The following is a 14,653-nucleotide window of genomic DNA, read 5'->3' as shown; positions in this document are numbered from 1 at the left end:
GTCATGTCCAGCATTGTAGTGTGTTAAGCCTTTGCAAATCTAATGAATGCATATTGTCCAATTTGGAATGTAATGGGAGAATAGTAGAGTAAAAGGACAAATACTATTGTTGACCAGGATACTACTATCATAACAGGATTACACATCATGTTTACTATGTATATTCAGACTGGAACTTCAAGCTTATACAGTCCATTAGTCTACACATTTCTTTCTTTGGGAAACAGCTGTAGATGACTTGTAGGACAAGTCTGGACCACTCTAAATTTTGCTCACACCTAAGAGAAAATTTTAAATAGCACAAAACGGGTAAATGCGGCACATTCTCTAAGAGCAATTTAAGAGAACCTGATTACAAATCTTTTCATACAAGTAGGTTTTTCATAGTGCTTGATTAGATGAGTCAGTCATTTTTGGCTTCATTATTTAATGGGTCCTTAAAGCTAAATGAAGTAGGACCTTTGAAGCTTTAATTGGGTCAATGTTACTGACATGTCCTGTCACATGCTGAAGCGGCTTGCATGTGTGCCTTGGTGAGTGAGGACAGTTAGTTATTGTCTCAGGGACAAATGTATCTGAAATCTTAACACCTCAAATACTTGTGTGTGCTTATTTTAATGAATGACATGTAAAAATGCAGTTGTTTTGGAGAATATATTTAACTTTGTCCATCAGCTGCACTACCACATTTAAGCTCCCCTCTGGTTCTTCCATGGGTTCCTTACTGTTCAACCTTTGTGATATGCCTGGCTTCCTCTCTTTACTTATGTTGGTGAATGTGTTACCCCTAAAGCCAGTGCATATGTTTAACCAATCTCCCCTGTGGCTTTTCCCAAATCCTTCTCCTGATCCCCTATTCATGGAGCATGCCTTCAAAGCTCTTTGCTACCTCATGTGATATTGAATTGGAGCAGGCCATTGCCTGCTTCAATAGTTATAGAGAATATTTTGCTCACAAACTCACCAAATGATAGTTTATTACATTTTGATCTGAGCATCAACCCCCCCGCCCCCTTCCCTGCAACATGTTTCACATGGAACCAGTGTAAAAGACTCCTCACAAAATGGTCATTGGCCCCTAAAGAGCAGTTTCTCTGCCACTGAGACCAAACCTTTTTAAGGGCTCATAGCCACAGACATAGCTGGATAGTTGCATTAGGCAGACTGTCTGACAGTGGCGTATGCGTAGTAATTCAAAAGGGAAGGCGTGACCCTTTATCTATCTGCACTGATAGTGCTGTCATCCCGAAATACAACTTGGAAGAGATCAAAATTGGTTAAGGATTATTGACATCAGGAGAAAATTTGAAATATTTAAAATGCAAAAATGTTTAACTTTTAGTCAGTTAGTAGATGCTTGTATGTCAAATATAGATTTTTTTTTTTTTCCCTGATTTGGCTTTGACTGACTTATCTTGTGAAACTCTTGAGAGCCTTGTTATGTTAGAACTGTTTGGGAGAAGGATTTTTCACCTGTTCACAATTTGGTGCCCTTGTATGAGTCACCAGACTGGCAGATACCACCAGAGACCCACTGTGAGTGTGCACACACAATGTACCTCCATTGGGAGTGTGTCCTGCCTGCAGGTCTCCAGCTTGGATGCTGATAGCTGGTGATTTAGAAAGTGTTGCAGCCTATATTATTTTTAAATGAGGGATTAGGAACCAAACACATTTGTGACAAGAGAGATTAGTAGTCGATAACAGAAGACCCTAAAGGGATCTAAGTAATTTGCGAGATAAAGCAACAATCAGTAATTTTGCTGGCCATCTGTGTCAGGCAGGTCCCATTTATATTGTTGCTTTGCCTTTGTGTTATGTAACCCACAGAAGAATTATTTTCCTGCAAATGATATAATCCCTCAGGTGGTGCTAGCCTCTTATTTAGTCAGGATTCTAATCTTGCTAGTGTTTCCTTTGTCGCCTTGTCAGCATACTTGTTTGAATGTTTAAACTGGATGCATTTGCTTAGCCTATCCAAAAGAAAAAAAATGTAGCTGGTCAATGTTGTAGTTTTAAGACAAGCATAATGCTTATGACTCAGTTGTATGCATTTGCTGAGGGACAGGGCTGCTGTGATAAATGGCTGTTTACTCACCCTTACTGAAAGCTTAATTTTGAGGAATGTGTTATAACTTGCAATCCTCTTTAAAAAAAAAAAAAGTTATGCGAAACGTGTATAGATCTTTTAGTCCTTATGAACCATGCCATTCGGCTCAGTCTTGCCAGGTAGAGTTCTTGTCTCAACAACAGAAGTGCAACCTTAACTGTAATTTCACAAAGACAGACTAAACTGTTCACAGGGCTTAACTAATAGAAAAGTTTATTTGAATTGAGAGCTGGTTTCTAACCTCAGCCAATAAAAGCATGTTAGATTTAATTCTGCCAAAATGTTTTGGCAGTGGAAATGCGCTGTGATGTTTATATCCTTCCTGTACTAGATCACATAGAAGATACTATCCAGTAACCAGCCATGGTTTACTTGAAAGTGGACAAAAACCTCTTGGCCAATATCAAAGCTACCTCGTGACTAGAATGGAGAACTCTGTTGCTAGGCAGCCATAACAGTGTTGCCTGGCAACATGTCTGGTTTGGTCTGGGAGCTGTCGATGTGACTGGGAGCTCAGGCTCAGAGATGATGCTGAGGGGGATGTGTGAAGGTGTTGTTCACAGGGCCAGACTTCATGGGTGGTACTACAGCCACACTGAATGAGGGTGTGGTCTGGCTTCCATGTTATTATATTTACAAATAGTTTATCTTCTTATATGTACGATATGTCATAACTGTCTGTGCCTGTATATACGTGCCTGTGAATGTCTCTGTGTGTGTTTCTTTTGCGCACACACACACACAGTTTGTTGTCTGTGGTCTCAGGTTGGTTTGTGTGCTATGATAATTTGCCCAAACTTTGTCCTCTGTTCAGCAGACTTGTGTACTATGTCATATGAGCCCTGATCCTGCATTTGACCTGTAGTCACTGTTCCTGAGGACACACTACACTGCTGATGAATACAGGCTATTATACTAACGTGCCAGTGGGGGAAGCTGAAAGACATTGCACAAGGGTACTCTACTGCACCCTGTCTGTTAGGGTTTGGGAGGGCTTAGCTCCTGGGATAGCTTTAGACCATGTTTGGGGAAACCTGAGCTTATGGCCTTTGGGCTTTTTCTATTCCTCTGGGATAAGTGTTTAAAAAAAAAAAAAAGGTTTTGACACTTTTTTGGCTGAAACGTTATAGTGTGGGCTGACAGGACCTTTGAGAGGTTACTAGTATAATCTCCATGTGCTTGTTCCAGAACAGTCTGTACAAAGGCAGTGATAGAACTACCGCACTACGTTAGTGGAGCTCAAGTCTTTCCTTCCATTTTATTATCTTGTGAACTCCATGTTTGGCTTTAACTCTCACAACCGGCTCTGAAAGGTAAACGGTAGGATAAAGGTCTCCTCCAAGAACCAAGAACAAGTAAGTTTGTTTTTTTTTGTTTGTTTGTTTTGTTTTTTTTGGCATACTGTTTTTGTTTGGAGATTGACATTGTAAGTCTAAGTACCAATCTGTCAGTAACACTTTCAGTTGTGATCAGTTGGAAATAAAATCAGGCTCATCTCTAAGTCTTTTTTCCCCTAGTTATTTTTCATTCCCTGTCTTGCTTTCTCTTGCCTCATACCACCTACTCTCCAGCCACCTCGCCATCATACACTCACATCACACTACCTAAGACCCAATCACAATGCCTGATCTTTTAGGGGAAGAGTTTAAAACAGTCGGTCAGTGTATGTTTGCTATCTTTTCTTAGAGGGCACAGTAAATATGGCCTAGTCTTTTACATGTCTGAGGCAGGGGACAGTGGCAAATGCTGACAGGCCTGACACAGCATGTGAGGTTTAATGTTATGGCCTGTCTCGTGGGACTTGGGACTTTTTTTAAGCTTTGCTCCTGATGACTCATATCCTCAGGTTCAAGTGAAGCCCAACAAGTGTATACCTGGAGCAGAATGGCTCAAAATAGCACCTAGGGCCTGAAGTGCGTTGCATATTACTAATGCATGGGAAGATCACCACAATCAACATCATTGCCGTCATCACTTTTCTTTATATAGCACTTTTGCTGTGCTCAAGGTTGCTTTACGTGGAAATCTGTAAGAACACAGACAATAAAAAATAGATTTAATATGAAGACAACATTTGGGCATATTGTGGTTTGGTCCACCATTATGGCTAGGTATCACTGTGAATTTGCTTGGCCTCACTGGATTACTATATTTTTATATTTAATTACATTTCCTATTATTTATTTGTTTTATTTGGTGCTATGTATGCAGCTCTGTAGGCTATAAACTGAACATTGTTGACTTAAGCATGCTTTTGTGTATTTACAGCTCTGACGGGAAAGATTCTGAACTCCATCACAGAAGCCGGATTTGAGATCTCTGCTTTACAGATAGTAAGTGCGCTGTCAGTATAAATTGATTGCATACAAGGCCACAGTACATTATTCTTATTGTATAGAGATTTTTTTTTTGTATGTGTCCTTGCATTCCAGAAAAATCTAAAATCACATGCGCACTTGATTTAATTTCCCCCTCATCATCTAAGCTGACAATGTTATCGACCAGACAGTGAACTCATCAGGGACAGATTTCAAGTCATCACTGAGATAATCTCCGGCCAACCACATTTTCCTGCTAAACATTGTACTACCAATTCCTTGATATAAAATTGATAGGAGTAGCTCAGCAGTTAAGGTACTGGACTAATGATCAGAAGGATGCTTTTTCAAGACTCACTATTGGCAATTACCATAGTTGGGTGCCTGTGCCTTAACCCTCTATTGCTCGAATTGCATTCGTCATAATTGTAAGTTGCTTTGAATAAAAGCATCTGCGAAATGCCAGAAATGGAAATATTTACTACATAAGTAATGCATATAGGCTGATCATTAAAAATGTCCTGTAGGTAGGTGTGTGTGTGTAGCTTGATATAAAACAGATTTATATTTGGCAAAGTTAATAGCTCTGGTATAGGTTCCAGCATTGCAGTATGACATCTGTTTTTTGTGTCTGCTGAGCTTGGGGCCTATTTGACGCATAATTGGATAGGTAACATTCTCCTTTGCATGTTGGCCAGAGAGCATAATAATGACTACATTCATCTGGTAGTGGAGCTTTATGCTGTGTTAATATGTTACATTTCTGTAGAGAACTAGAAAATGTTTTTCACTCTCCCTCTCTCCACCTCTAGCACCCAATTTCAAGTGAAAAATCTCTGTCTGATTCCCTGACCTAAAGTCATTTACTAGACCCACTTCAAAGTTTAAATGTTTTTGCATGTTGTGTTTTTTTGTTTTGTTTTGTATTATTGTTGTTGTTGCGTGTTTTTTGACATAATAATTTTATTTCTCTTTTCAGTTCAACCTAGATCAAGCCAGTGCAGAAGAGTTTTTAGAAATTTATAAAGGGGTAGTCTCGGAGTATACAGTAAGTACAGAGAAGGCCTAACAACACTTAGTAAAATGTAATTTCACCAACGCACTAGAAACGTTGTTTTACTATGTGTAGAACCTAACTTCTCTATATGTCAGGAAACTATAAACATAAGCCATATGTAAAATGTATGTAAAATAATATTGCATAATGAATACAAATCTATGGGCTTTCAAATTATTGTGTGTGTGAATCCATACATTACAATATCTATCTCTCTATCTATCTCTATCTATCTCTATCTATCTATATCTCTATCTCTCTATCTATCTATCTCTCTATCTATCTATCTCTATCTATCTCTCTATCTCTCTCTATCTATCTCTCTATCTCTCTCTATCTATCTCTCTCTCTATCTATCTATCTCTCTATCTATCTATCTATCTATCTATCTATCTATCTATCTATCTATCTATCTATCTATCTATCTATCTATCTATCTATCTATCTATCTATCTATCTATCTATCTAAAATTAGGAGTTTAAAGCAAATCATTTGCCTAATAGTCTGCTAAAAAAAAAAAAAAAACAATGGCCAAAAAAAAACACACTTTGCAATTTCATAACAGGCCAAACTGTAAGGCTCAGATAATTCTTTTTCATAAACTGCTGTTTGGTTGGAATGGAGATGTTTTAGCATTAGCCTTTAGCAGACACACTTTTAGACCTCTGGATTAATAGTCTAGCAGTGGCTTTAGTTGGACTGATCCATTTAATCAGCTTTCTTTATATGCATTTGTCTATCATGACACAATACCATATGCTTGATGATGGTCTATTACTTTAGAAGGGTTCATTTAAGGGTTTTGAAATGGTAGACTTCTGATTATTTTTGTTCTTTTGAAAATTTGCAATTCACTAATAAATTGTGGCTGTGAATATTCACAGTCTGAAGTTTGTTGTCAATATCAGAACTTGCATGCTATGAGACAATAACTGTAAGCACAGACTGGCTTAACAGAGATATTTAACTTGGAATTGAAGGAAATGTGCAAACCTTTGTGTTTGTTCAGTTGTTTGTTTCTGAGATTGCACATTTTCTGAGATCAGTCCTGCACTCATAGGGGCATTAATAGGCTCTGCTCAGGATGGTGGGGTCTGCGCTTTGAATAAGGCACAGCCAGGCTGCTGTGCCATGCCTGAGTCAACACTCAATTCTTCTGCCTGTTGCCATTTTACAGCTCATAGAACTAAAATAATCAAGACAGGGTGTTGGGCAGTGAAAGCATTCATTTATTTTCAACTGAGCCAAACTCACTGCTATGTCTACTCAACTGCATTTTCCCAAATATGATAAAATCATATTTTCCTTTTTTCCAATCTTTACTTGGAACTGATAGGAAAAATATATTCAGGTTTTGACCATTTGCCACAATGGTTGAGTTGAGGGCCTAATAGCAGTGCTTCTTTTTACTTTAGATTTCAAGATTTCAAGTAAGTATAAAGTATGAGGGGAAAGTATAAATCAGCTTTGACAGCCTTCCTGAATGCATAAGACATAATGTGGTTTAGATTTTGGACAGAGAAAATGTCATTGAAATGTAACGTGTAGAATGTCAAGTTAGGTGCATGCAGCTTCTATAATGGGACCGTCGATCTTGTTTTGGCTGCAATACTGAATATTGCGTAAATATGCAGTGTCACTATTAGAAACTGTTTCTATTTTGCGAATGTGTTCTATTGGCAGTTCATTCTTCTGCTATTGATCGTCCTCATGCTCTGCACGTTTAGTGTACTGTTCCCCTCTGGACCCTCTACCACCAAAGACTCCCAGAGACCATCTCATCAGACTAGATTAACATCAAATGTAACCAGACCCTGCCACAGACAACTGGGAGTCTGGACAATGGAAGCAATTGTTGTCTCTTATTTACTTTTGATTTATATATTTATTTAGAGGCAGAGCAGAAACCTGAGTGGTTCTAAAGTTTTCCTGGGGCTCTGATAACTCACCAAGTTTTGTTCACATAATGAGCTCTTTCACTGGCACATGCTTAGTGATGGGTAGAGTGAGCAGAATAAGGTAACTCTTGACTGCATGTTCTGCAGGGTATGGTGGCAGAGCTATGTTCTGGACCCTGCATGGCCCTGGAGATACATGGCCCTGATGCACCCAGAGAATTCCGAGCATTCTGTGGCCCGTCTGACCCGGTAAGTTACTTTTCAAAACTTTCCCTTGGAAATAAAATGATATTCTCGCCTCAATCTATGGTTCTTTTGGTGTGTTATTATTATTATTATTATTATTATTATTAGTAGTAGTAGTAGTAGTTTTTACCTTCTCGTTCATGCCTACCCACTACCACTTACACTGTTCTGTTGAATGTTGCAGTCAGAAAGCTGACATTTATTAGACTTGCTAATGCGTACTGTACATTAGTGTAACTGCTTGGTCCAGTGCATTGAAGGCACTGAAGTGATCAGATGATAAAATCATAGTTGAATCAGGACCATAATGGAAGAATGCATTCATTTACCTTCTTTACCTTTTTTTAATCATCTTTTCCCAAGCAATCCAAAACGCATCATTAAGTTACTTCTCATATTTCAAAGGCTTCTTAAGTAAAAGCCTGCCATGTACCTTTTAGCACTTTGCTGTAATGTACACTGTCACAAAGGTTTCAGATTCTGTCTAAGATTATGCAGCCTCTGTTACTCAGCCAGTTCTCGTGATATCAGGAAAGCACTTCCGCACCCAGGAGAACATTAACATTAATTCCACCAGTGATGCATATCCTGACAAGTGTCTAGGTGCAGGTGACGTAGAGTTGTAATGCTGCCAACGCCACTGGAAAACAGTGGGTGAGAGTCCCTGAGCCAAGGGTCATGAGCCTTCCCGTATCTTACTAAATGAGACTGAAATATTCAGTAGATCATGTCATGATCCTTGATTGGCTTCCTCTTCTTTCATGCTTCACAGTTTGTGAATGGGCATTGCTGATGAAGAGAACAGGGAGGAGCCTTGTTCAGTTCAGTGTTTATCATACTTGGTGTCCTGCTTCTGGACTACATGTATTTGCTTCACAAGGTTTTGTTCTGCATCTGTTGGACTTGTAGTGCAGATGTCTCTAGTTCCTGTTTTTTGTGGGTTTTTTAAATCAGTTTTATTACCCAGGTGTTTGTCTTGGTGAGTGCTGACACACTGGACGTTTTATAGTGCACAGAATAGAGAATGAATTTAAATAAAATATGATGAAACAAAATAGAAAAACTTTAAACTTAAAGTATATTTGTGGTGCACAGAATGGAGAATATACTTAGATAAAAAAAGAAATAAATAAAAGTAGGTTAAATAAAGTAACTTTCTTTTTTGGGTAGGGGGGGCACTGAGTGTCTCATTGTGCTGGCCCTGTCTTCTGCCAGATGGGAGAGGCTGAAATAAGTGATGGGTGTTCTATGATTTTTCCAGCATACTTCAAGACTCTAGTTGTATATATCCTGAAACGGTGAACTCTCCGCAGTCCTGACTATGTGCTGTAGTTGGTCCCATTACTGTAAGGTGCAGGAGCCTCATGCCAAACGAAGGAGGTGATAATGTAGAACTGGATCATCAGAACTTGGAACAGGCTGAGTTTCTTTAGATGCCTTAGCGAGAACATTCTCTGCTGTGCTTTTTTTGGTGAGGAAGATTTCTCTTCCCACCTAAACTTGAATGACGCCACAGAGCCATTAATGTTGAGAGGGAGTGGGCAGGGGGACGCCTGCAACCATCTCTACAGTCTTAAGGTTGTTCTGAAGTAATCCTGCTTTTATTAGCAGTGTTCATGCTATCAGTGGGGTGTTAAGGGAGCATGATTTCCAGTGGCAGCTGTTTTGCAAATGGAGTTGTATGCTTTGGATCAGAGACACTTCCATTATTCGCACCTGTTTTAGAATAAAACTAATTTATAGTCATGTGTTTCCATTCATTTAGTGCTCAGAAATTGGGTCATATTGTTAATTGCGTGTACTAAAATGCTTTATCTGAAGATTTGGGAATATTAGGATAATTGTTTTTAAACTTAAGCTCAAGGTGTAAATATTAACCACAGCAGAGCACTTTTGAAATCAGTGGGCAAACGCTACACAAGTGTAAAATATTGCTCAAGATCAGAGCTTGGAGAAGTCTTTTGAACAGATGGAAATACTGGACAGGAATGAACTGAGTTCATAAAATGGGATTACAAGATAAACCAGCCCTCCTCCAGTCAGTATATTTATGGAATCCTTTAGGGTTTTTGGGAGTCTTCCATTGAACTAGTGTCATATTTAATAGCCTCAGAAAGAAACCTGAATTAACAAGAACCAGACCTTTTTTAAGATTTAGTGAAATTTAAATGACATCTTAAACAATTGAATTGCTTCCAAGTATCTTTAAAAAAAAACCCCACAGATTACACCTGTTCCCTCTGTCTGAAGTATTGTAAGTAAGATGAGGCTTTTGTGTTTTGCACAGCAAGTGTCCTTTAAACCATTTCTTTTCCTCTGACATAGTGACTTGCTCATGTCATTCTGTTACCAAGGAGACAGATTCTGGAAGTGCCCCTTTTAAAATGAAGGTTCTTTTTGAAATTCCTGAATGAGTCACTGTTTTAAACAATCAGTATACACAAATGTCTTTAATTTACCGTGGTTTTTTTTTTTTTAGAGCCAAGTTTTTTCCCATTTTTGCAGCATTTAATTCGTTTGTTAGTTCTTATTTTTATATATATTGTGAGAAATTGCTCCTGTTTTGTGACCTGTTGAAGGTTAAACTCAGTAGCTAAATTATAGACTCTGAAAAGAGCTTGGTGCTTCCTAATGGACAGCCTCCTCCGCCCTGTCCCTACCATATACTCAGAAGTGAGGGGAAAAAAAGAGCACCCTGCATCACATGTACACAACATGATATGATCACCTACCATATTCCTTTAATAAGTACTTAGCTGAAATACTTTGATGTCATCTTCCTGTTTTATTTTTAATGTCAGATCCATTTTCTGAGAGTACTATTCAGTGCGAAGGCAAATGTATTTTACTTTCATTTCAGCAATAATTCTAAATCTGCCATAGCCTTTTAAAAAGTAATTCCAAGTTGTTGCTTTATTGTGGACATATTTTTGGTATTAGATAATAGGTTCATGTATATGCTCATGATGATCTTTGAAAAAATTCCAAACATGAAGGCCAGTTACCTTTCAAAGATGTAGATCACACCTCTACTACAGGACAAACTAATTTAATCTGACCATGTCTGAAGAACCTTGAACCTGAAATCCGCTTACATGGCATACTCCATTGCACTTGAGTCAGTATCACATCTTGAGGATAGTAATTCTAAAAGTGGTGTAAATATTAAGCCGGGTTGACAGTACTCCTACAAACTCATAAAAAGTGCTAAAATTAATATGAATGGGTCAACCAGGTTATAGGAGTTTTATGACCCAGAGCTGAAGGAAACTCAATGGAGTATACCAGAAAGAGCACAGTCAGTTCTGATGTCAGGCTTGATTGCTTAGCATGGCTCACTAACCACTCCTTAACCAAGCATCCCTGTTCACACCCACACTTTCCAAATGGCCTCTGTGGCTTTTGTCCCATCTGTTATTGAAGATACTTGGGCATTATGTGATGTTAGGAACATTTTCAATCATCATTGAGATTACTAGAATGATCTGCTGTATGAAGTTGAACCCTTCCTCCAATGAGGATAGGAAGGATGCTCAAAAGGATGAAGTAGACACGGTTGTCTTTATTTGAATGCAGTTTTCATTACATTTCATTTTAGGGCTAATGCAAAACTATATCCAGGAGCTGGAGAATATAATTACCTAATGGTATTTGTATGGGGTTATTAGCCAAAGGTGCTGCGTTCCTACCTTAAGTATCCATATATATCCATGGGAAGCATTACTCACTGACACACACATTTTTTATATATATATATATATATATATATATATATATATATATATATATATATATATATATATATATATATATATATATATATATATATATATATATATATATATATATATATATATATATATATATATATATCTGTCTGTCTGTCTGTCTGTCTGTAAATGAGAGAAAGAGAAATATTATACTGTATACATGGTACACTGAATACTTTTTAATGTTGCATAGGGATGGTTCTTGGCAAGCCATTTGGGTCCTGACCCAACCCCCCCCTCAAGTGGAAAACCAGAGTTTTCCCCTTCAATATATCATTTTAAACATAATTGTACAGTTTTAAATAATATAATAATAGTCACTGAAATAACTTGCTAATAATTATAGATATAAAAGTTTGCTTTTAAGTTTCAAAATATTGAATCTCCCCCTTCATACGTCTCATAATGGATTTTAGGTGGGTGGAGTCCTTCATCATCCTGGTTTTCTTCAGGGAGCGACTGCTGCACAATTCAAGGAGGTTTAGTACCTGAACCCCGGTGATGTGCTGGTTTCTCTGCACCACCCTCTGCAGAGCTTTCATCTTTTGAGAGCAGAGCAATTGCTGCACCAGGTGGTAAAACAGCCAGTCAGAATGCTTTCCACAGTGCAGGTGTGTTCTGAGGATATGGGGGTTCATACCAAACCTCTTCAGCTGTCTGAAATAGATGAGGCACTATTGTACCTTCTTCACTACTCATGTTCTGTGATCTGTCCGTGTTGGTTCCTATGTGATGTAAACACTAAGGAACTTTAAAGTAGTCGTTCCATTGATGATGATGGGGGTGTGCACACACTGCTGCTTCCTGAAGTCCAGTATAAGATCCTTAGCCTACTTGACGTTTAAGGAAATGTTATTATCCTGGCACCACTGTGTTGGGAAACTGGCCTCTTCTCTGTAGGCTGCCTTTGTCAAAGTGCAGGCTCACGATCCTTGTATTGTCCTCGATGTGTATTTGTGATGCAGGATATTTGTTTCTCATGCCAAAATTCATTCTCTTCTGTAGATGGTAACAGTAATATTTTTAATACAGCATTTAAGATTAATTTGCCCTATGTACATTTAATACAGCACTACTTTTTGGCAGTACCTTTGGTGTTCCTTTCAGGAATTCCTCTTGAATTTTTGTTTGTCCATCAGTGAAATAAAATATCTGCCTGTGTATGAATTGCTGAGGATTTACTAATGGATTTATTAATTATGATTTACCAAAGTTTTTCAGTTTTCCTTAAATGGCTATGAATTCCTCTTATTTGTAGACAATTTTCATTTAACAGTTACAGACATATATAATGTAACTGAATAAGTTTTAAAAAGAACCTTTCCTACCATTATTTACTGCTTATGGAGATGCTAAAACTGCCTTTAATATTATGGGGTCACTAAAATGAGCATTCCATTATGCTGTAGATTTTGTGTAATTTTGGAATGATGAGGTAATTACAGATTATATACCCTCTCAGTACTATCATAGTATAACAAACTCAGATTCTTTGAGTTTGAGAAGGTACCTTAATTGGCATTGGTTGCAGTCTTGCACAGCCTTCCTTAATTACCCAAGGAATATGTTATAAAGTATTAAAAATATTTTATGAAAATAGTGTTATATGAAACATTCAGCAATTTTTCAATTTAAAAAAAAGGGAACAGAAACATAACACCACACAAAGAACAAATTTGTTCATCAATCCTAGCTGACAATGGTCTGGATGTGGTCCCAATATTCCAATGAATATGCTCGGTGACATCCCACTGTTGGCGCTTTGCAGCCTCCTGCGGCACTCAAGCGGAAATGAAGATGAAGGAGAATTGTAGTAATACAACCATACATGCACGAACCTACCAATGAGCATACTAATGCAAATAGTTCAGTCACCAGGTAAGCCTTAAAAGATAATGATGGAATCATGGGTTTTCATGCTTTCTACTGGCTTAGACACAAATGGCTATACATAGACTTCATTACAAACAGCCTAGCAGTAACTTACTTTTCCCATTTTCCTGTTGTTCCTGATGTCAGTGTAGTCTGATCTAACTCCTCATTCTAAAAGATGCAGTCTTGATGTCACAGAGATGCCCGGATTTGTGTGAAACCATGATCTATAAAATTTAGATCTGCATAGTCTGTAGCTCCAAGCCATTCACTACAGTATACTGATCCATGTGTACAAATATTACAGTTGACATTTCAGTTTGGAAGTACATCTATACTTTTTTGACCATAAGGACAACCCATTTTAAATGAGAAGTGGGTGATGTAAATTAGTCATTTAAAAGACTTTTGAACAGTATTCATAGGATGCACTTGGAATGTGGGTGCTGGGTGCTCACAAGAGCAACATTAACCTGATGAGGAAGAAAACACAGATATACGTTCCTTGGGTCTAAGGCTTATTGAGCCATATTAGGCCAGTGTTTTTAGATGCTACACTGACCTGTCTTGCTACTTCCGTCCACGGTGTGCTTGCTTGAAAATTTTATTATGTTGACACCAACCACTTTTTTTGGCCATTGAAAGAAAATTGGCTTTATATCTGCATTTAGTGTGACCCAAAAGTGCTTTTTTGATTTCGATTCAGAAGATTTGAACAATTATGATGAACTCAGTGTTCCATTTTCCATGGAACAATAATGTTCCATGATGTAACAGACATAAAAGGTTTATGAAATGTTTAAAGGTCAATGTTATATATATATTTAGTAGACCTGTAATTATTTATATGAAATTCTGGAATCTGTCCAAGGATGTACCTTCTTTAACCTACCTGTGGTTACTAATGTAAGAAGTAGGAAATATTATTTTGAATAAGCTTCAAGAATAAATGCGTAAAGCTACCTGAGTGACCTTTTCAGCACAAACGCATGAGTTCTCGAATAGCCATAAAGAGGGCCCCTCAGCATCCATGCCTCTACAGAATGGCACACCACACCTGCTGTGACATTTATCTATTTCACTGAATTAAAGTATATAAGCTATTTGCCTAGCAGAAAATGCAGTGCATTCTAGTTCATTTATAGGACTATGCAAATCGAGACATTTTATTATGCTCGAATAAGAACACACTTAGGTCCAGCTTTTTCAGCTGTAGCTAAAATGTCATGTTGGCGGTCATGAAGAATGCAATGCTGAGAGAACAGAGGCAGAATGCAAGCAGGATGCTGAGAAGAGCAATGTTTATTAAAGGCAAATCCTGTATTGTAATTACAGGTAGTGACAAACCAGAGTACATGATTAAAGAACAGAAATAAGCTTA

General features: G+C 37.9%; 1 protein-coding gene across 2 annotated transcripts in view; it reads left to right on the top strand.

Moving 5' to 3' along the window:
• Positions 1 to 14,653, top strand: part of nme7 (NME/NM23 family member 7) — a 35,534-nt gene that overhangs the window by 9,888 nt on the left and 10,993 nt on the right. Inside the window, exons 8-11 of one of the 2 annotated variants that reach the window (XM_027013582.2) lie at positions 4,379 to 4,443; positions 5,408 to 5,476; positions 7,532 to 7,633; positions 11,817 to 12,572. In XM_027013582.2, coding sequence (XP_026869383.2) covers positions 4,379 to 4,443; positions 5,408 to 5,476; positions 7,532 to 7,633; positions 11,817 to 11,885 — 305 coding nt within the window. In that variant the 3' untranslated portion in view covers positions 11,886 to 12,572. Of the gene's footprint in view, positions 1 to 4,378; positions 4,444 to 5,407; positions 5,477 to 7,531; positions 7,634 to 11,816; positions 12,573 to 14,653 lie in introns of those variants that run through there. The other variant, XM_035524114.1, reaches the window with a different exon arrangement.

Source organism: Electrophorus electricus, chromosome 3 (genome assembly GCF_013358815.1).
Source record: "Electrophorus electricus isolate fEleEle1 chromosome 3, fEleEle1.pri, whole genome shotgun sequence".
In the NCBI taxonomy this organism is placed as follows: Eukaryota; Metazoa; Chordata; class Actinopteri; order Gymnotiformes; family Gymnotidae; genus Electrophorus; species Electrophorus electricus.
This window is presented reverse-complemented; position numbering and strand designations above follow the sequence as displayed.